The 21750-nt window shown below is 60.7% G+C and overlaps 1 protein-coding gene and 2 non-coding genes across 9 annotated transcripts in view; 2 read left to right on the top strand and 1 right to left on the bottom strand.

The window, feature by feature from the left end:
- Positions 1–4380: 4380 nt before the first annotated feature.
- On the top strand, positions 4381–4453 carry Trnav-cac (transfer RNA valine (anticodon CAC)). The gene has a single exon. It is a non-coding gene; the product is annotated as a tRNA-Val (tRNA).
- A 221-nt stretch (positions 4454–4674) lies between these two features.
- Positions 4675–4746, bottom strand: Trnag-ucc (transfer RNA glycine (anticodon UCC)). Its single transcript has one exon. It is a non-coding gene; the product is annotated as a tRNA-Gly (tRNA).
- Positions 4747–4953: 207 nt separating this feature from the next.
- Dpp9 (dipeptidyl peptidase 9) overlaps positions 4954–21750 on the top strand; it is a 34845-nt gene continuing 18048 nt past the window's right edge. For 3 of the 7 annotated variants that reach the window (XR_007105986.1, XM_047532538.1, XM_047532543.1), the window contains exons 1-9: positions 4954–5102; positions 5962–6014; positions 7812–7898; positions 11170–11423; positions 17111–17223; positions 18268–18441; positions 18519–18687; positions 19216–19329; positions 20192–20320. Coding sequence is in view for 6 of the 7 variants with exons in the window: in XM_047532538.1 (XP_047388494.1) it covers positions 7843–7898; positions 11170–11423; positions 17111–17223; positions 18268–18441; positions 18519–18687; positions 19216–19329; positions 20192–20320 (1009 nt within the window). In the remaining variant the exon portion in view is untranslated. Of the gene's footprint in view, positions 5103–5961; positions 6015–7811; positions 7899–9208; positions 9256–10475; positions 10709–11169; positions 11424–17110; positions 17224–18267; positions 18442–18518; positions 18688–19215; positions 19330–20191; positions 20321–21750 lie in introns of those variants that run through there. The other 4 variants (XM_047532539.1, XM_047532541.1, XM_047532542.1 and 1 more) reach the window with 4 other exon arrangements.

Genomic DNA, 21750 nt, shown 5'->3' with positions numbered 1-21750 from the left:
GGGAGAAAGCCTGCGTGCAGCCCAGCGGCCATCCGCACCCCAGAGGCCATTTTGAAGGAGTGTTGTTGTTTTTGTTTGTTGGCAGCTAAGTGAGCTCCGGGCGGCTCCCAGGGAGTAGCATCAGCTCTCCTCCCTCCTGGAGAAGCCCACCGGCCTCCCCGCCCAGGCTGGCCTCCTCTGGACCATGTTCACTGATCACTTACGGAGGCAACAGGGACCGAAACAGGCTCAGCAAACAACAACGAAAAGCGTGTATTCCTGGAACCCACGGCCTGCGGAGCAACCGGAGGAAACATTCGTCAACGAAATGACTCCTTTGATTGTTTCAAAGATTAGTGACTCCTTAAAGCAATACGGGGACGTGACAGGGATAGAGAATGGGTGCCAAGGTGGGGAGGAGAGGTTCAAAGGTAATCGGGCTCAAGGAAGGTCCCCCTAAGGTAACAGTGAAACCAAGACTTGAAGGAGGAGAGGAAGAAGCCAGCCTTAGAAAGCAGAAACCAGAGGGTGCAGCTATGCAAAGGTCCTGGGGCAGGACAGAGCCCAGAGTGGTGGAGGAGCAGCAAGGAGCATGTGTGGCTGGAGCAGAGTTGCGGGGCAGGGAGTGGGCCACAGTAGGACCTGGGTTTTGACCCAGCGGAGGTGGGAGTCACCCGCTGTGGGCAGAGAAGGGAGCAGACCTGCAGGGGAAGCTGGACGCTGAGTCCGGAGCTGGGAGAGGCCGGGGCAGCGAGAGTCTCCTGGTCTCTCCAAAGAGCCTCAGCACTGGCCCCCACGCTGCCAAGCGCCATTGCAGGTGCGCGACTGTCTGGGCACCGCCACGCCTGCCACGCCTGCTCCCTGGGCTCCCCGCATCTTCGCGTCTCCAGTCTCTGGACTGTCCAGACGCCCTGCCCTTCCCACGCGGCCCCCGGGCCACTTTCTGCTCCGCAACCCACCTGGCCTCCTCCGCCGAGCTCGACCCTTGGCTCCCGGCTTCCCGGGGTTTTATGTCCCCAGGGGCCTCAGGTGCAGGGACCCCAAGTCCTCGCTTCCCTCAGCCCGCACGCCAGGACCTCGCCCCAGACCCGGCCTCCTTCCCCAGGCCAGCGCCAGCCCCTGGGCATTCTCGAAGGGCTTCACTGTGACATCCCGCACACGCGGGCCGTTTGCCCACAGGCAGAAGCTAGCCGGACTGCGTAGATTCTCGGCGCTCAGGGGTGCCCACAGCCACCAAGAAACCTGTCCCAGGTCGGACGCAGCCACGCCTGGAACCCCCGCGGCTCGGGAGTCTGAGGGAGGAGGATCAGGAGTTCAAGGCCAGCCTCAGCAATTTAGCCAGGCCCTGAGCAACTCAGCGAGACCCTGTCTGGAAATGAAGCATAAAAAGGGCTGGAACGTGGCCCAGAGGTGAAGCGCCCCGGGCTGGATCCGCAGTACAAGATAGAAAAGGGGCGAAGGAAAAAGCAAAAGACAAGAAGCCCTTGCCAGTAGCGCTGGCCCCCCCCGACCCCGCCGCCCCAGCCACCGGATCCCCTTGGGTTTGCCTCTTGCGCCGTTTCGTTGCAAGGCGTGTTCGATCTTTACCGCCGGCTCCTCACCAGTGCACGGTGAGTGGTTTTCCAGCTCCGTGTGGTGGCGGGGACTTGCGGAGCCGCTGCGGCTGCACCAGAGTTCAAGGACAGCCTGAGCAACAAAGCAAGACTCCGTCAAAGTTGTTTTCCAGGCTGGCCCACCTCGGGGGCTGCAGCGTGTCAGCCCCGCCCGGGGCACTGGGGAGTCCCTGGGCTCTGCAGTCCCTCCGGCAGACGCTGAGCAGTGGCGTGGCTGGGCACAGGGCATGGTGACTCCACGCCTCGCACCTTCGGGAAGGACCTGACCGCTTCTCCAGAGCGGTCACACTGTCCGGCAGGCCTAGCCTAGGTCGGCTGGGGCTCCGAGTTCTCCACAGCCTCCAACTGCTCGGCCTTCCGGATCACAGCCTTCCGCCCTTGCCTCTGCCCGGCCTCCCCCACCCCACCTCCTTCCCCACCCAAACCCCTGGGTGTCTCCCCTCCCCTCCCCTCCCCCTCTCCTTCTCCTCCTCCTCCTCCTCCTCCTCCTTCTCTCTCTCTCCCTCTCTCAGTACGGGATGGAACTCAGGGTCTCGCACATGCTAAAGCGCTTTACCACTAAACTACAACCCCAGTCCTTTACTTTTTATTTTGAGACAGGTTCTCACTAAGTTGCTGAGGCTGGCCTTGAACTTTCCATCCTCCTGCCTCAGCCTCCCCAGGCGTGTGCCACTGTGTTCCACCTCTACGGAGCCTCTTAAATTCACACCATCAGGACTGCTTCAGACAGAAAAAGGGCTGTTATCATGGACAAAGAGGAGACTCCTTGCCTCCGCCCTCTGCCCATGAACCGTGGCACGCCAGTCTCCCCAGCCCTGTCCTCCTCAGTCAGTGCCCCGCTCCTGCTCGCTCCTGCTCTCCGCAGCTCAGCGTGGCCTCCTCGGGCTGCCCTGACCCCTGCCCTAGAGCCCAAAGCCATGTGGGCTTTCTCTTCTGTCCTCAGAGGGACGAGCTACGTCTGTCCTGCTCAGTGCGTATCCTCAAATCCAGTCTAGTGGTGGCACGCAGCCGGGGATCAGTAAATGGTTGTTCAATGAAAGAAAGAAATGAATTCATGCATGGAATACTATGCAGTCCTCAAAATGATGTTAGGGAAGAATGTTTAAGTGGAAACTCTGATGTCACCAAGGAAGAAAGAGGAATGATGAATCCCAGAGACTCAGAAGGCTGAGGCAGGGGACAGAATTTGAGGCCAGCTTGCACAACTTAGCTGACACCGTGTTTCAAAAATACTAAGGACTGGGGAACTTGTTCTGTGGTGGAGAATTTGCCTAGCATTCGGGAGGCCCTGGCTTCCATCCCCAATACTGCAATCAATCAATACAATTTTAAAAAGAAATAAATGCAAAAAAAGTTTAACAATTGTGAAAGGGTGCTGTTGGAATAATGATCTCCTTCCCTGGGGTCCATGTGTCCACACCTGGAATCTGACATGCGTGTTGCCTCCCATGGCCAAAAGGACTTGGCAGGGGGAATTAAATTGGGTTTTTCAAATGGAAAGATCATCTCAGATTGTCTTTGGTGTGCCTGTTGTAACCACAGGAGTCCTTATAAGAGGGTCACAGTCAAAGGTGTGAGAGGGAGGCATGAACTGGAGCGACGAGCCACAGACCAGGGCCACAGCACCCCTAGAAGTGGGAAAAGGCCAACTTCAGGGGCGCCAGCCAGTGACTTGCTCCTGGCTTCCAGGGGACCACAAGTTTGCATTGTCTTCCGCTAAGTGTGTGATATATATATATATTTTTTAATACAGCAGACTTAGAAATCTAATGCAGAATGAACGATTTCTTGCTAAGCAAGAGTATCCTGGGGTCAGAGGCAAAGGGGAAAACCTTCGTCCCTCTGGGCTTGCTTTTACAAAAATTCTTAACGACTGATTTCAAAATGCTATGGACGTGTTTGCTTCTGTTAAAGGCAGGAAAGTAAAATTATAATACATGCTTAGGTTGTGAGTTTTAATATACCCACTCTTGATGGTTGAATCGTTTTTCTTGGGGGAGAGGGGAAGAGCCATTACAACGCAAAGCCTCCCGCGGAGGTGCCAACCCCAATACAGATTAGTGCTTGAGCCGAGGCGCTGTCAAACCTGATTGACAGCTTTGGTGATTTGCTCCTTATAGGGTCATCTTTCCGTTTTCTTGATTTTCACAGGTATTACCTGGTAAATTGCTCACCTCGGTTTCTGAGGGGCTCCCGGCTCCCCTTAGGAGCCGCATGGGGCCAATCTCTTGCACCTCCCCAGATCTCAGCCCCAGTGGGGAGAGGCAGGGGCTCCTGTTGCAGCAATAGGGTCCTAAATTGTGGCCTGATCCCCGACCCTTTTGCTGTCCCTTAACGGGGAAAACGAACAGAAAGAACACTGGTCCAACGTTTCAACAAGTTGGCTCTGGTGCGGAGACACCAAGCCTTCTAGGTTATCATCTTTCTCCACCTGGACTTTGGTTTTTGTTTTTCCTCCCACGTCCCCTGCACTCAGTGCACACACCCCACACACGCAGGGTTCTTTTCCCAAAGTTCCTTAAGAAGAGGATCTGATCTGAAGCCCAACAGTGAATCTCTGCAAATGCTTGAATGAATTTTTAAGCATCAATCGCACGTGTCAGACAAACCAATGACAGGCTGGTGTGGCTTCTGGATGGGCTGGTGAGTCATTTTTGCGTGTGTTGACTCGTGTCGACAGAGCGGAAGTCAACCGAGAGCCAAGAGTACGCAACAGGAATTACAATGTAACAAGCTGTGCGACCCTACAGTTACATTATTACAATGCGAGGAAAACTGTCCTCCGCCGGTTTCCGTAGTGTAGCGGTTATCACGTTCGCCTCACACGCGAAAGGTCCCCGGTTCGATCCCGGGCGGAAACACTCGGGCTCTTTTTGTGTTCTTTTCTTCTTTCTCTTTCCCTTATTATCCAGTGTTTAAAAATGTTTCAAAGCCCCTATAACAGTAATTCCAGCTTCACTTCTTTTCGTTCCTTGACTTTTAGCAATATTTATGGAATTTAAAAAGCGATTTCAAGGTCATCGATCAGATATCCTGGATCCAGGACCACTAGAGAATTGGGTTTTAATGAGAAAAAGACTCCTGCGTTGGCCGGGAATCGAACCCGGGTCAACTGCTTGGAAGGCAGCTATGCTAACCACTATACCACCAACGCACCGGCAGAAATGCCGGCACCCGGAACTCCTGAAAAGCAGCAGCCCAGACTCGGGCTGTACCACCCGCGCAGGGGCGTCTCTTCCCAGCTCCCCGCAGGTGGAGCCGCCAAACCAAACTCCCCCGGCACCGGAGACCGTTGGTGCCGGCCAAGCGCTGTCCAATCGCAGGCCGCCGCCTGGGTAGCTCAACTTCCGGGTCAAAGGGGCCTGAGCCGGCGGGTCCCCCGTGTCCGCCGCCGCCGCTGTCCCCCGCGCCCGCCACTTCCGGGGCCGCAGTCCCGGGCATGGAGCCGCGAGCGTGAGGCGCCGCCGGCCCGGGACGCCCTGCCCAGCCCGGCCGCCGCCCCGCAACCCGGTGAGCAGCACCCGCGCCCGTCCTGCCTCGCCCGTGACCCGAACCCGCCACTGACCGGCCCCGCCTCGGTCGCGACCCCGGCCCCGCCATTGAACGGCCGCCCCCCGCCGCCGCCCCGGCCCCCCCACGCCGCCCCGCCGTCTCCGCGCCCGCGCGGCGGCCGCGCCCTCCCCGCGCCCGGCCCGCCGGCCCCAGCCGCCCCTCGCAGCCCGCCGCCGCCGACTCCCTGCCGGTCCCGCGGCGCCCTTCGCGCGGCCGCGCCCAGGACCGCCGAGCCTGACGGCCGCCGCCGCCGCCGCCGCGCAGCCGCGGGGGTCCCCACCTCCCGCCGCGAGCGCGGAGAGCCGCCGGCGCCCCGGCGGACCTGCGTCCTGCGCGCGGCCCCTGGCCGCCACTTGCCCTCCCCGGCCCGCCTTCTCGCGGGGCCCGGCCTGTCCAGCCGCCCGCGCCCCACGCAGCCTTAGACCAGCCCTGACACGTCCCCGTCGGTATCGCGGCTAAGCCGTCGAAGGTGACCCGTGCCTTTGGCCCCCACGCCTAACGCCTCCAGGGCCCGGGAGCCAGTCGCTCGCCTCAGCGGCAAGAACGAACCTGCTTCCGAGGAGCTGGGACTAACGCCCAGCGCCGTGGACTTAGTCGCCAGCCCGTAGTCCCTGGCTGGGGCTTAGGGCAGGTGGGCGGGAGGGGCGGCCAGGCTTGCAGGCAGCGCTGCGGGGCCGAGGCACAGCCAGAATCTAGCCAGGTAGAGAGGGCCAGCCCGCAGCCCCCCCTCCCTGGGACAGCCGGCAGGACAGTGAGCCAGCGCTCGGCTGGCCGCTTCCTTGGCCTGTGGTGCTAATGGCTCGTCTGTTCTGTCAAGGTGTGTGTCCCATGCCTGCAGCTGGAATGGAGGTTCCTTGGACCCTCTAGAAGGTCAGTTGTGTGCTGGGGTTGGGCGGCCAGGCAGGCTGGGGTGTGGACTGACTGGAACAGAGAGATAGACAGGAAATGACTTTCTGTGGCCCTGGGGTTACTGTCCTCAGGAACAGTTGACTCAACTCAGGGTGATGGCTGCAGCTTTTTGTGCATCTGCTGGAGACTTTTCTTTCATCCATTGTCCCCTCCCAATGCCTCTGGTAAGAATGCTCCCAGGCTTCAGGGAGAGAGGAGAGTGCTGGTCCAGCTGGACCACACCCCGCACAGGGCCGGCCCTTGGTCTGCAATTGGAGGAGTCTGGCCTTAATGGACAGGTCGAGTTCTCCCTTTGGTGTGATTCTAAGTAACCTGATCAGCTGACAGCACTGCTCCCTGTTCTTGTGCTGTATCAGGTGCGGGAGTGTGGGATCCTGTGTGTGGTCCCATTCGTCCTTGCAGGAGCCCCAGCTGTAGGTCCTGTGTAGTCCCATTTTGTACCTGGGGAAAATCGAGGCACAGAGAGATTAGAAGACTCCCCAAGGTCACACAGACCAGAAGTGGCAGAGTTGGGGTTTGAACCCACTTCTCTCTGACATAGGCACCCCACTTTTCATCACTGACTGAGAAGGCAGCCAGCGCCTCCTTGTGGTGACACTGCTTCCACTGCTCCCGCCCTTGTGTGTCTGGACACAGCTTAGGTGGGGCCTGGCTCTTGTAAGGTGTGGCAGCAAGGGAGCCAGGGCTCCCTGTGACTTTAGACAGCATTCAGGAGAGGACAGCTATTTGTGCCTTCAACCTGAAATGCTGATGGAGTGCTTCTGGGTGCCAGCGTGGTTCCAGGCATAGGGGTTGGATAGGAACTGGACAGCTGTGAGCCTGCAGCCGTGGAGCCGACCTCCAGAGAGCAAGGAGGGCTTGCTTGACCTGGGGGAGCCCCCTCCACACGGAGATAAGTTGGGTCCCTCTGGGGTGGGGTTCTGGGCACTGCAGGGTGCCGAGCAGCATCCCTGGCCTCCACCCACTCTAGCTCCCCAGTTGTGACAGCCACACATGTCCACAGACATGACCTGGTGTCCTCTGGGAGGAGACTCACCCCCAGCCGAGACCCCCCTCAGGAGAAGGGTTGCAGCTAGTTGTTCCTCAGGCCAGCATTCTTGCCTAGGTATGGTGATGGGGTGACCAGGTGGCAGTTGTGGATCAAGTCTCAGGAAGGATGACATTTGTGGTGGTGGGGGCCCCAAGGATGAGAAAGAGCACATCACACAGAAAGCAGGCAAGGGCTTTCCATTGGTGGGACTGGCCAGTGCAAGTGCTGGGAGTGGGGCAAGCTGGTGCTTAGAGACCAGCGTGGCGGAGGTCATGGTCAGGGGCTGAGAGGTGAGGCCATGAAGGCCCTCAGGGGCAGCCACAGTTAGGAATTTGAGGTGGGAAGTCTTTCTGGCAAGTGCCTCTCAGATAGCATCTCTAGAGTCATTGGAAACTCCTAAGGACCTTTCTTCCTAAGTTACAAAGAAAAGAGAAGTATTTGGGCTCATAGTTCTGGTTCAAGGTCAAGAGGCTGCAGCTGCCAATGGCCTCCTTGCTGGCAGAGTGCCAGGCGGGGTGCAGGCATCTCAAGGCAGGACAAGGCGCTCACTCCCAGGGACGGCTAGCCAGAGAAGATGCCAGCTTCAGGGAAGCGCCCAGCTCCCTCTGGCTCTTCAGGGCAGGGCCTGCAGCCCCCACAACCTGGATGTCCTTGGCGTCAGGGTGTCCCCGGCCTGGGAGGTGCTCTCTGCCCACCGGGCTGTCCGTGACCTGTCCTCTGCCATGCAGGCCCCACCCTTCCGAGGTCAGTGAGCAGTTAATGCGGAAGGTGAAGAAGTTGCGCCTGGACAAGGAGAACTCGGGAAGTTGGAGAAGGTGAGGCAGTCCTGGGGCCTCTGGTGGGCTGGGCCTGGGCGTCCCAGATTTCCAGCAGTCCAAAGCATCTCCCCGGGGCCCGTTCCGGGTATTGCCAAGAGGAAGCAGCAGGGCATGGTGCAGGTCAGGTGGGTGCTCTGGGTGTGGGGTGGCTTCCCTGGCCTTCATCCACTTGATGCCAACATCCTGCCCTGTCACCAGGACCACAAATGTCCCTGGACACTGATGAGCTTTGCTGAGAACAGACTCACCCTGGAGGGAACTGGTGGCCAGGGCATGGGGTGGTGGAGTCTGACAGGCCTGGGCTCCGCTCCCCTCCCTCCCTGTGACAGGGACAGGCCTTTCAGTCTCCCCGAGCCCTGTGTTCGCCCTAGAAGTGCCCAGGCCTTGCTGGTCTCCCCAGCTTACCATGCACTTGAAACGTGCTGTCCTGCGAGGTCCAGGGCTCTGGGCAGACCCCACGCCTCAGGGCTTGGTGGGAGGTGAGGGGCTGTGGGAGACCTGGTCGAGGCGCCTACCCTGCCGACACTGAATTCCAGGGCTTGGAGCATGTGCCCTGTGGGCAGCAGGAGGGTACAGGGCTGCAATTTCCCCAGATGCAGGTGCTGGAGGTGGGCAGCACCGGTGTCTCGTGGGCAAATGCACTGGGGGTCCAGTGGTTGGTGGCAGTTGGGCCTTCTGCACAGGCGCCAGGCCCCCGGGGGGCACAGGCTACAAGCCCAGGGAAGCTCAGTCACCCCGCTCAGCAGGACATGGCCTGACCCGGGCCAGCTGCCCGAGTCTCCTGTGCAGCTCATCCCCAGGGTGGTGTGGTGGGACCCCACCCCGACTTGCCTCCTGGGTCCAGTTCCTCGTTAGTTTCTGCCTGCTTCTCTCATCACGGCTCCCTCGGGTCTCTGACAGACACCCAGAGGAGCCACTGGTCCCCACCCTGAAGCACCAGTGTAGGCAGAGGCCACAGAACTCCAGTCCTAACCTCGACAGTGGCCCCAGACGTCTTAACCTTGTGCTGGTGACGGGTTGTGAAGACACCCTGCTGATTGGCGGGAGGAGAGTGAGGTGGCCTGGGCTAAGTGGCTTGGAACACACTTTCCCCTCCCTGGCTGTGTAAACGCCTCACTGGAGAGCCACAGGGCAGGGTGGCTGGAGGAGGACCCACTTCCTCACCTGCGCCTGCCCTGGCAAGTGCCCGCCCTGCTTTGGCTGGGATAGCAGAGGGGCTAGTGGCAGACTGGGCTTGAACTAGAAGGTTCTGGCCACGTCTGGAAGATTCCTAGGCGTTCCTCCCGATGTCTCGTTTCATTTCTCAGCTCCTGGATCGTTTCTTTGCTTCCTGGGCTCTCTGCGGTGATCGGAGGCAAGATAACGTTTGATGGTTCTTTGCTACGAAAATAAGCCATGTGATTCTGAAGTGCTTCCGCTGGGCTCTTAGACTTTGGGTCCCCTTCGGGCGATCTGAAGATCAGGACTGAACCAGGGTGGCAGGACTTGGGGAGGGGGAGCCTCTAAGCCAGTTGGAGCAGTTCCCCTGGCCGGGTATTCTGGGCTCATCGCCAGCAGCATGTGGGACCGTGTGGGTCCTGGGCCCTACCTAACACTGCCCTGGAGATGACCCGCAGCGCTGCAGTGGGCCAGGACGTCCTGTGTGTGACCCGCGGCGAGTCACCCGTCCTGCCAGGGCTTGGCTTGTTTGACCCGAGGGCCCTGGCTGGGCTGGTGCCTCTGTCCAAGTCTCTGGAACCCTGGGGAGCTGCTGCACAAACGGCTCCTGACCGGAGGTGGGGCTGCGGGCCAGCTTGCTCACTGTGGCCAGCCCTCCACCAACAGAGGGTTAAGCCAGGGGAAGCATTTCTGTCCCTCGTCAGGGTCCAAGCTGACTGGGGGACCCTGGGTCAATCTCAGCAATGATGCTCGGAAGCCACCTGCTAAGGGCCCACCTCTGGGTGGCCTCTCAGCTCCCTGAGCCTCCTACGGTGCCTGCCTGCCCTGTGGGCCTGGGCACAGGAAGCCCCAGCTCCAGACTCTCCCTGCAGTGCTGGCTTGGTTGACGACTTTGTCTCAGGTCCTCCGCTCCAACTGGAAGTGAGGCCTTGACCCCTCCAGCCTCTGGCTCCCCTCCTGCACTCCTGGTGGTGCAGCCTGGGTGAGGGGACATTCACAGGGCCTGGCTCTTCAGAGGTGCTCAGCGACCCCTGCATGCCCATCTCCTGTGCTAGTGGCTCTGTGGGGTCTCTTCCTGGCCAGGGACAAAGTCTTTGGGAACTGGGATGTACCAGAGTCAGGGGCCACTCCGCTGCCCTGCGTTCCCTCCCATGTCCTGCATGCAGGCGCTACTGCTCCTGGCCCCTGAGGGTGGGGTGTGCAGGGGCGGGCGCTCAGGGTGCTTGGAGGGCAGCCAGGCCCCCTTGCTGTCCCCTGGACCTTGCTGGTGCCTCTCAAGCTGGGCAGTGCGGCTGGTGTTTGGATTGCCTTAAAACAAATATTTGCCTCACTGGCCCAGTCCAGCCAGACAGCAGACGCTACGCAGGCGGCGAGCAGCGGAGGGACGGGCATTGGCTGCCCTCCAGACCTGGGGGGACAGTGGGGTGCCCTGTGGGAGGACGAGCTCCCTCACCCTTGCCTGGCTGACTTCCGGCCATGCTCCCTGTCGCTCTGAGTCTCCCCTGCTGGGCAGCAAGCCCCCAGGCTGGGTCCCCTGACCAGGAGTGCACCCTTGAAGCTTCGTAGGCTGGGGGTGCCAGGTCTCCTGTCGGGACACAGCTGATGGTGGACAGGCATGCAGCAAGTGGCTGCGGTGACAGATGCTTGAGGTGGCCTGTGCAGGAGTCCCAGAGATGGGGTGGGCGGATGGCTGCAGGTGGTTTCTGAGGACCTGCCAGATACCTCAGCGAGAGCTGTTGAGAAGTTGGTCAGGCGGAGGCGACAAGGGCACGGGGTGGGGGCCGGTGGCAGCTCTGAGGGCAAGCTGAGGACTGTGGCTGGGGTGTCATCGTGTCCCCTGGGCTGGGGGTGAACCGCCGAGCCCCGCCCCAGCCTGGGGAGGGTCTGAAGGGCGGGCTGCAGGGTCTGGGGATCCAGGCTGAGATGGTTTCAGATGCTCAGCCAGGAGGTGACTGACCTCAGAGCAGTGAGGTGGAGGGAAGGGGATGCTCTGAGACGCGTCTAGGGGACAGGGAAGCTGCGCAGAGGAGGGGCCTGCTGACAAGGGGACAGCGCTGAAGCCACACAGCCCTCCCTCCTCAGCTCCGCCACCGGTCCCTTTTCCTCGCAGTTTCTCACTGCGTTCGGAGGGGGCCGAGAGGATGTCCAGCGGGGCCCCAGTGACCGAGCGGGCCGACACGGGCGACATGGACGACCCGGCAGCGCGCTTCCAGGTGCAGAAGCACTCGTGGGACGGGCTCCGGAGCATCATCCACGGCAGCCGCAAGTACTCCGGCCTCATCGTCAACAAGGCCCCGCACGACTTCCAGTTCGTGCAGAAGGCGGACGAGGCGGGCCCCCACTCCCACCGCCTCTACTACCTGGGTAAGCCGCAGGCCTTCTGAGTCAGGGCCCTGCGAGCTGGCAAGGCGCGTGGGGCGGGCCTTCTGTGGGGATGCAGTCCCGTGAGGCCGTGGCACCAGGGGTGGCACCCAGTCATCAGGAGGGCCTGGGCAGGTGTGGAGGGAGGAGGACAGCTGCCCACGAAGGCTGACTGCAGGGATGGAGCAGAGCGCTGGCCTGCCCGTCTGCACTGCCAGGCGCTGGAGGCTCGGAGCCTGCAAGTCGGTCCCAACACGCTCAGCGGGCCTCCTCCCAGGCCCTGGGCCCAGGCTGCGTGGGGCTCATGAAGCAGGGCGGCACTCAGAGGCACATGAACCGCAGCGGGAGCTTGCTGTGCCGGGATGTGTGAAGGAGCCTGAGGCTCAGAGGCACATGGCTCGTGTCACCGCATCTGCCATGGGCCAACAGCACATGGGTGGCTTGCTGCACGTTTGCCACCCCTGCTTCAGGTTCTAGAAGAGCACGCTCATGCTTGGTGGCTTCCTCTCTAGGTGCGTCCCTTGTGAGTGCATTTTCTACGTTGTCTAGTTGTCTGTGGGTTTGTGTCTCCCCTGGCCACCAGACCCTCAGCACAGACCAGCCTGGTGGGCTCTTGCACCCAGAGTAGAGCCATCTCTTATAGGGGACAGGAAATATGTGTGGGATGAATGGATGTCACCCTACCTTGCCTGAAGGGCATCTGAGGAGTAGGACCTTGAAGGAGTCATCCAGGCCTATCTCTGAAAGCTGTTGGCACATGGCTGCTGACCAACGGCAGGGCTTCTCAGCCTGCTACCGTGGACACCTGGCCAGAGTGTTCTGTGTGGGTGATGCCCTGGGCACTGCAGGATGTTGAGCCAAGCCACTTCCCGTTGAGAGCCACCGTCCTGGGTGTCAGTGGCAGCAGGGTTATTCTCCAGGCCCCTGCTTCTGTCCTGGGGGCTCTCTGCTGTTAGCTTGGTCTATGAGGCTATGCCCACTCATGCCTGGGCCTCAGTGGGCCTCAGATATTGGAATGAAAGAACAAATGAGTCACTGCTGCCCTCTGCCTGTGGCTGACCACATGCTCATGACAGAGACCCTGATGGACACCTGATCAGTCCTTTAGAGACAGGCCTGTGTGGAACTCAGGTTCAGCAAGAACAGAATTGAGAGACGTGACCAAGAGCAGGACTCTGCAATCCTTGCCTGAGTGCCATGGGGGCTTTGAGTCATGGTGGCACCATGATAGATCACACAGCCACAAAGCCAAAATTTCACAAAGGTATTTGCCAGTGCTGGCCTGGGAAGTCTTCAGGCTTCATCATGGAGGTTGGGGTCCCCGCTCAGGAGCAGGGCCCGCGCACTCCGGCCTCCTGCTCGTCCCATGTCGCCATCCCCATGTGCCCACAGTCCTGGGCCCTTGGCCTGTGCTCCAGTTTCCCCCCTGCTCTCGGGACTCGAGGTTCCTGTGGCCCTGAGATGGTGATCTCACACAACTTGGCTAGAGTGAACAGTTCACTCTTTACCAGTCTGAGGCCCAGAGTCTGAGATCAGTTGCTCAGGCTGAAACCAAGGTGGTGGTGGGATAGTCCCTCCAGAGGCCCTGGGGGACATCTGTTCACTGCCTTTTCCATCTTTGGAGGCTGCCTGTGTCCCTTGGCTTGTGGCCACATCTCGCCTCTGTGGTTACACTGATTTATTCTCTCCTGTCCATCTGGAATTTCCCTCTGCCTTCCTCTTAAAAGTCTGGGCTCGGGAGGCTAAGGTAGGCAGATTGCAATTTCAGGCCAACCTCAGCAACTTAGTGAGGTCCTGAGCAACCAGGCAGGACCGTCTCCAAATAAAAAATGAAAGGGGCTGGAGATGTCGCTCAGTGGTTAAGCGCCCTGGGTTCCATCCCCGGTACCAGAACAAACACAAGGACAGGGGATGACAGCAGGCCCCCAGGGCAGCCCTGGCCCATGCCCTTCATCTATCTGCAGCTGCAGAACCTTCCTCGACACCATGGTGGTGTTCGTGTCTAGGCCCCAGGACACAGAGACCTGGGTTTGGGGTCCACTATTGAAACTCCACAGAGCTGCTAAAAGGAACAGAAACCCTCCAAGCTGGTCCAAGCTGCAGAGGCGCCTCCTACTAGAGATGGAGGGGCATCTCATGGTGCCCAAGGGTTGAGGGCCCAGAGGCCTCAGGAGGCGGACTGGGAGCCTTCCAGAACCCGGTTACAGTGCTGTGTGCACGCCTCTGCCACCCATGTCGCCTGGCCCTGCCTCCCCATGGCTCCTGGCTGCCAGTGTGCAGCAGGAGTGCAGGAAGGACCAGATTGGCTCAGTGGAGGTCAGCTGTCCAGCCTGTGTCAGGTGGGCAGGACGAGCAGCCACAGGCTGCTGAGAGCCCTGCCAGTGGTGGGCCTCTCCAGACAGGGGCGTGCTCTTGGCAGAAACCCCAGGGTGCGCCGCCTTTTGGACTGATGGTCACCCTTCAACCGATTCTGTCACTTGACGACCAGGGCAGCCTTGGCCTCTCTTCACAGCCTATGCCCCCACATATTTATGACATGTCTTGGTGCCAGGCCATGCCTAGGCTAGCGCCAGCACCCAGCAGACTCCTGGCCCAGGCCCAGCCTGCTGCCCCAGGTTTACCACTTGGGCACGCAGAGCTAATCACTGGGGTACTCTGGGAGCCCTCGACCTGAGCGGAGGAGCCAGTGCAAACTCAGTGGCACGGTGACATGCACATTCCTGCTTCTCCTGCAGTGAGCGGGCAGAGAGGCCCAGGGTCCTGGACTCTAGCTGTCCACTGGCCAGTCATCACCCTGCTGCAAACAGTGTCTCTGTCAGGAAGAGGAGGCCCTGGGGCCCTGGGCGGGTCTCGACTCCTGTGGAAGGACTTGAGTCTGGTGACCAGGGAAAACCACGGCCAGCCACTGAGTCCACACCACTTGGTGGCTGGATGCAGTGTTTGTGCTGGCCTGGGCCACCTGCCACACCTGTGTGGGGAGTGGGTGATGGTGGGCAGTGGTGTGTGGAGGGGTAGGGCTGGCACGAGGGGAGGGGCAGTGGCAGCAGAGGTCAGCAGCTGTCTCTGACCCTCTCCACCTCTTCCTTGATGCCAGGCGTCACTGTGCTGGGCCAGCAGCAGCTCGTCCAGGAACATGCTGGCTTTTGCCCCTTGGCATGGTCACTTCCTGGCCAGCTGTAGAGGGAGGTGGTGCCTTGTCCTCGGTGAGCTTTACCTTCAACTTCCTGTTGGAAGGCTCTCCTTGAGAGTCCCGTGGACGGCTGTCCCCAGCCCAGACTGCTCCCTAGAAGACAGCCACCGGCTCCTCCCAGCCAGCCTCGTTGCCCCCGAGCTCTTGCGTGTGTGTGTGTGTGTGTGTGTGTGCGCGCGCGCGCGCGTGAGTGTGTTTTCCCCTTTCAGTCCTGGGGGTGGAACCCAGGGTGATCTCTTTCTGAGCTACAACCATACTGTGTGTTTGCTCATTTATTGGTACCAGGGAGATCGAACCCAGGGGTGCTTAACCACTAAGCCCCAGCCCCAGCCCCTTTTTCTTTTCTTATCCTTTTTAAAATATTTTTTTAGGTGTTGTTAGACCTTATTTTATTCGTTTATTTTTATGTGGTCCTGAGGATCGAACTCAGTGCCTCACACGTGCTAGGCAAGTGCTCTACCACTGGGCCACAACCCAGCCCCACCTTTTTCTTTTTAACTTTATTTTATTTTGGGTACCGGGGATTGAGCTCAGAGGCACTCAAGCACTGAGCCGCACCCCAGCCCTAGTCTGTACTTCATTTAGAGACAGGGTCTCACTGAGTCGCTTAGTGCCTCGCTGTTGCTGAGGCTGGCTTTGCACCTGGGGTCCTTCTGCCTCAGCCTCCCTAGTGCTGGGATTACAGGCGTCGCCACCACACCGGGCTTATCCCTGTGTTGCTCTGTTTTAAAATTTGAGGTGTAATTCACATTCCTCAGCCTCATGCTGTCTAAGGCGTGGAACTTGGTGGCTTTCAGCAGTGTGTCCGCAGCACTGTGCCCACACCAGCTGTCTAGTTCCATGACATCTGAGCCCAGAGGACGCCTGTGTGCAGCACTCAGGCCAGCTCCCTCCCCAGCGCCTGGCAGCCCTCCTCAGCCTCATCTCTGGAGCTCACATAAACACAGCCACACGCCTCATGGATTTGGTCCCACTCGCCTTGTGCTCCTGGAGAGGAGGAAGGCCCGCGCAGGCGACCTGCGTGGCAGGGAGTGTCGGGCCTCCGAAGCCGGGCGTGGTAGTGTGAGGGCATGCACCTGCGTCCCCATCTGCTCTGGTGGGATCACCCAGGGATCCGGGGCAGCCTGGGCAGCAAAGTGAGATCCTGTCACTTAAAATAGTTTAGAAGCATACAACTCAGGGGTCTCGAGAGCAAGCACGCTCCTAGGGCCCGGGCCTTCACCTTCCGCCACACCGTCCCCCGCTGCACACAGGTCTGCTTTCAAGGAGCCCTGCGAGGGTTCCTTGTTTTCCTGAGGGGTGCTCTTCTGTCACTAGCCCCACTTGACAGGCACTCTGGCAGCACGGGGCCTCCCGGGGCTGATGCCGTGGACACGTGCTGGGCATTCAGCTCTGAGGGGCTCCTCGGATCCCATGGCCAGGCGGCAGACGCAGCCTATGGGTGGGAATGTTCAGGAAGCTGGGCACAGTGGCCACACCTGTCACCCAGCAGCTCAGGATGAGAGCCGGAAATGGAAGGTTGGAGGCCAGCCTTTTAGCAACTGAGACCCTGTTTCAAAGTGAGTGGAGAGGACTGGGTTGTGGCTCGGGAGCACACCTGGGCTCAGTCCCCTGGCCACACACGAGCTTTTTTTTTTTCCCAGAAAAAAATATTGCATCTATCCTGAGCGCCCCTTGTTTTCTTGTTATTGTTTGCTGAACAACACAATACAACAACTGCACACAGCACTTGTTAGGTGATCTGCGTCACCCAGAGATTGCTTCGGTCTGGGGAGGGTGTGCAGGTGCTGTGAATCTGGGCTGTTGACATAAGGGACCTGAGCGTCTAGATGCTGGAATCCTGGGGTCCTGAACCAGTCCCCAAGGACATGGAGGGATAGTGCATCTCATCTTCTACAAAGGAAGTGTCAGTCCTTCCACAGCAAGACCCATCCCAGCCCCAGAGACAGCATTGAAAAACGAAGGGAGGTGCAGGTGACTCCAGGTGACACAGGCGTTGTGCTGATGGCTCCATGTGCCATGCTTTGTTTCACCTGCACGGAAGCCTTCCTCAGCAGTGGTTCTTATCAGGGGACATTCTGTCCCCCAAGGGTCACTGGGCATGTCTGGGGATATCTGTGGCTGTCACATACTCTGAGGGAGGGGGTGGGGCCATGGTGTTGCTGCACAGCCTGCAGAGCCCCCTCCCCCCCCAGGAGGCTGCTGCCGGTGCCGGTGGTGATGAGAAAGGCTGGTTCGTCCCCAGCCTTCTGTGCGGCACCTCACTGGCTCCTGTTCTTCCTCTTCCAAGTGCCGTTACTCCAGCAGTTGTGCCACCATGTTCAGTTCAGCACAGATGCCTCAGGGAGGGAAGACCCTGTTGCTGAAGTGACCTGGGGTCCTGGCTCTGGGGAGGGGTGCGCCAGCTGGACCCAGCCACAAGGAGCCGGAGCCATGGCCCGAGGCCCTCTCCGCATGCTGGCTGGGTCCGCGGTCTAGGTCATTGCTGCTCTACCCACAGGGATGCCGTACGGCAGCCGGGAGAACTCCCTCCTCTACTCCGAGATTCCCAAGAAGGTGCGCAAGGAGGCCTTGCTGCTGCTATCCTGGAAGCAGATGCTGGACCATTTCCAGGTGGGCTGGGTCCTGCTGCAGCCTGGAGGTGGGCAGGGGCCCCTCTGTCAGGACCCCTGTGCTTTCCAGCATGAGGCCATCCAGGCCACGTGCCTCAGAGGTGAGGCCCAGGCCGCAGCCAGCAGGCTCTGCCCTCAGCGCAGGGCTGTCCATGAGAGGCTGGTCAGATGCAGCCTTGCTAGCTGCAGGGCCCCTGTGGAGCCCGCTCTGTGGATGGTGCCTCCTGCGTGCAAAGCCCTTGTGGGCGGGAGCAGAGCGGCTGCATCTCCTTGCACTCCAAGGCCCTCGCCGTGATTTCTCCCTCTTATCCCCAACTGGACCACTTGCATTTGTTCATCTTCTACATCGTGCCGGATGGTTCTGCCTCTGCTTCTCCTTTATTTTACTTATTTTTGTGATGCTGGAGATGAAACCCAGGGCTTCCATGCACACGTGGCACATGCTGTGCTGCTGAGCCACACTGCCGCCCCAATCACTTCAGAAACTGCATGGCTTCGCTGGGTGTGGCCACGCCTGCCATCCAGCCGCTGGAGGCTGAGGCAGGAGGATCCAGGGCTCAAAGCCAGCCTCAGCAAAAGTGAGGACCTAAGCCACTCAGTGAGGCCCTGTCTTTAAATAAAACACAAAACAGGGCTGGAGGTGTGGCTTGGGCCCAGCACCATCCCCACGCTCTGCTCTGTGTTATGCTGCGTGCTGGGCCTGTGACCAGGCCTGAACGTGTACGTCCCCGACTGTTGCAGATACTGTGAACATTTGCAGTTTGGTGGGTTTCCATGGAGTGCTCTTGTGGGAGGGGGCTGCAGGAGTGGCAGTGGGCACCAGGGAAGAGACCCCGATGGCCTGGGACAGGATTGGTTGGAGAGATTGGTGGCAGAGGGTTTAAGGAGCCCTCTGCCAGGCCAGGCCGCCTGGCCCCCCTGGCCCCAGGTCGGGCTCTGCCCACCTGTTGCGCTTGGCATGGAAAGTCCTCGCTGGCATGGTCTTGCAGGCGGGCCGGAGGGGGCGGTCCTGTCTGGCTGCTGACCTGAGCCGTCTGTGCCCCAGGCTACGCCCCACCACGGTGTGTACTCCCGGGAGGAGGAGCTGCTGCGGGAACGCAAGCGCCTGGGCGTCTTCGGCATCACCTCCTACGACTTCCACAGCGAGAGTGGCCTCTTCCTCTTCCAGGCCAGCAATAGCCTTTTCCACTGCCGGGACGGGGGCAAGAACGGCTTCATGGTGAGCACCCCGGCCCGGCCTGGCCAGTGGGGAGGCCAGCTGGGACTCCTCCCTCAACCCGGTCCCTCTGCTCCCAGGTGTCCCCCATGAAGCCACTGGAGATCAAGACCCAGTGCTCAGGGCCCCGGATGGACCCCAAGATCTGCCCTGCCGACCCTGCCTTCTTCTCCTTCATCAACAACAGTGACCTGTGGGTGGCTAACATCGAGACAGGCGAGGAGCGGCGGCTGACCTTCTGCCACAGGGGTGAGGTGCTGGCGCCGCAGGCTGGGGAGGGACTGGGCCCCCCACCCTCCTGGGACAGCTGCCCTGCCACTGCTCAGCTCGTGGCCTTGCCTCTTCCTGCCCTGCCCTAACTGCTGCCCCCGGTGCCGCGGGGCCTCCAGTGCCCTGCCTGCCTGGCCTGCAGCTCCTGCCTGCAGAAACGTGCCCCCACGACCAGCGGGGAGGTGCTGCAGCCCTTGCACGTGGCGAGCGGAGCTTCACCCCAGCTCCCCAGGGATGTCTGCACCAGGACCTGGGGCCCAGCTGCCTGTGTCCCCACCCTGGCCTCAGGCCCCTCTGCTAGACCTGTGGGCTTGGCGCCCCTGGAGAAGTGCTCTTGGTGTGGAGTGGGTGCGCCAGGGACACTGTTCAGCACCCCGTGGTGCCCAGGACGGCCACCACGTCCTCATGGAGAGCAGGGCGGCCACCACGTCCACGTGGAGAGCAGGGCGCACAAGGCTGCCATGCGCTCGAGCTCTGGCCCCTCTCACCCGTGCTCTTTCCTCTCAGGCTTGTCCAACGTCCTGGATGACCCCAAATCTGCTGGCGTTGCCACCTTCGTCATCCAGGAGGAATTTGACCGCTTCACGGGCTGCTGGTGGTGTCCCACGGCCACCTGGGAAGGTAGGGCCTGCCTTGCACCTCCTCGCACAGGCCTCCTTCACCAGCTGGCGTGGCCGCCTGCCATCTGTCTGGCCTGCCTTCCTGCCTGCCACACTGTGTTTGGAGCTGTTGGAGGCCAGTGGTGTGCATCTTGGTGACCCAGTGGGCAGTGGCTAGTGGCCTCTCAGGGAATCAGGAGGGAGCATGGGCTCTGTCCCCAGCACCTCCCTGTGGCCTGTAGGCCAGGCTCCTCGCTTGCTGCGCGGGGCTCCAGTCACGACTTGGTGCTTCCTTTTCTCCTTGGCGCTGAGCGCAGCCCAGCCCTCTCACGATGGCTCCCGTCCTCCTTTCTGGCCTTGCTCGTGGATGTCTTGCTCAGGCTGCCAGCACCAGGCGCCACAGACTGGGCCTCAAACAGCAGCCCTGTCCTGTCCCGCAGGCCGAAGTCTGGCCAAGGTGTGGGGGCCCTGTTCCCCTGAGGCCTCTCCTGGGCCCTCTGTCCTGCCACGGTGTCCCTTTGTGGGTGTCTGGCCTGTCTTTCCTCAGACAGCACTCGCTGGCCAGCTGCCCTTGACCCCCTTCACCCTCACGCCACCTTTAGCGGCCTCCTGCCCACACAAGCCTGCTGAGGGGCTGCACCAGGACGCCAAGGCAGGCTTGCAGCGTGCGGTGGGCCCTTCACGCCCAGTCAGGGCCATTTTGTGCTGGGAATGGTACGGTTCTCATTCTCGTCGGGAAAGGCAGGCCCAGAGAGGACAGGGACTGGCGTGTGTCTGGGGTGCTCCAGGTGGAACCACGTGACGTGCCAGAGCCTGGCATGCCGCCGGGCTGGGCTGGGTGGCAGTGGGACTGTCCCGCACCCTGGCAGCCTCCCTCCCCTCAGGGTCAGAGGGCCTCAAGACGCTGCGCATCTTGTATGAGGAAGTGGATGAGTCGGAAGTGGAGGTCATTCATGTTCCTTCGCCAGCGCTGGAAGAAAGGAAGACGGACTCCTACCGGTACCCCAGGACAGGCGAGTGTCCCTCCCAGCCTCTGCACGGCAGCATTTGCCTTGACATAGCTGCTGGGCCCACAGCCCCTAGGCCCTTGGGGAGCAGTGTGCACAGGGAGGCTGGTCAGGGAGCTCGGATCAGGCGGCCGCCTCTGGGCGGGTTGGGAGCAGACCCGGAACAGCTGCCCTGCAGGCTGCTCTGCTGCCGCTCTGCCCCTGGGCCTCTGCAGCAGCCCTGCGCAGCCGGCACGAGGGCAACCTGTGTCCACCCACTCGGAAGGCTCGAGCCAGGAGTTCAAGGCCAGCCTGGACAGCATAACAAGACCCCATTGCTTAAAAAAAGATGGAAGTGCGCAGCCAGCTGTCACAGTTCAGAGTTGAAATGCCATTACCTCCTGTCACCTGGGACGCCTGAAGTGTCCTGTGGTGACACTTTTGCCCGTAAAAGAGACATTCAGCCATCCAAATCCAGGGCAGGGCAGGTTTGGTCCTCGGCCCTGGCTTGCCAACACCAACTCAGCCGATGGCCAGGGCAGTGCCCTTCCCAGGTCCCTCGGCCCCTCGGCTCCCTCCCTTTCCTACTCCTTTGTAGTGTTTGTGTTTTTGTTGAGCCAGGTCACCTCTGGAGCAAAGCGAGGCCCCACTGGGGTGTGGCCTGGAGCCAGTGAGGAGCCTGGCTCAGCGGTGCTTCCCTGGGCCTGTGGCTGGTGGCCACTCACTGCCCGCTGGCGGCTCCATGTGGAGGCTCCACACTGCGAGCTCCTGGCCTCACCTGGTATGGGGTCTCCTCCTGTGCCACAGAGGGGGCACAAAGGCTCAGAGATGCCGACCTGCCCCACCTCTAGAACCACGAGTCTAAGAAAGATTGGCGTTCCCCTCCGCCCAGTCTGTCCTCTTTCCTGGGCCCCGAACTGCGGCTCCTGGGAAGTATCTGGCCTCCGAGGGCTTGCCAGGCTGTCCGAGGAGAGCCTCCTGTCCCGTCCTCTCTCGCCAGCTCCTGCAGTCTCCCAGGGCAGGGTGTGTCTGCCTCGTGGACACCACCCGCCTCCCGGCACCAGGGTCCGGCCTGAGCCTTCTGTTTAGGTCTGTTTTTGGTACCACTGAGCTACCCCCATCCCTTCTTGGTTTATTTTGAGACAGGATCTTGCTAAGTTGCCCAGGCTGGCCTTGAACTTGAGATCCCCCTGCCTCAGCCTCCCAGGTTGATGGGATGACAGGCCTGCACCTCTGTGCCCGGCAGCAGTCAGGTGTCACACCCTTGTCAGGACTGCTGTCCAGGCAGTAAGTCAAAGTCCCGCCTGTGCCGGGGAGGGGACATGCTGACTCACAGACCTTTGGGCCCTGGCTGCCCACCCCTCAGCCCCACCACGCCAGCTGTGCCACCTCCCTGTGGGTGTGGTCCTGCATCCATGGCTCCAGGAAGTAGCCCCTGGCCATGCTGGTGACACCTG

Source organism: Sciurus carolinensis, chromosome 17 (genome assembly GCF_902686445.1).
Source record: "Sciurus carolinensis chromosome 17, mSciCar1.2, whole genome shotgun sequence".
Classification (NCBI taxonomy): domain Eukaryota; kingdom Metazoa; phylum Chordata; class Mammalia; order Rodentia; family Sciuridae; genus Sciurus; species Sciurus carolinensis.
Note: the sequence above shows the minus strand (reverse complement) of the source record. Positions and strands in the feature narration are given on the sequence as shown.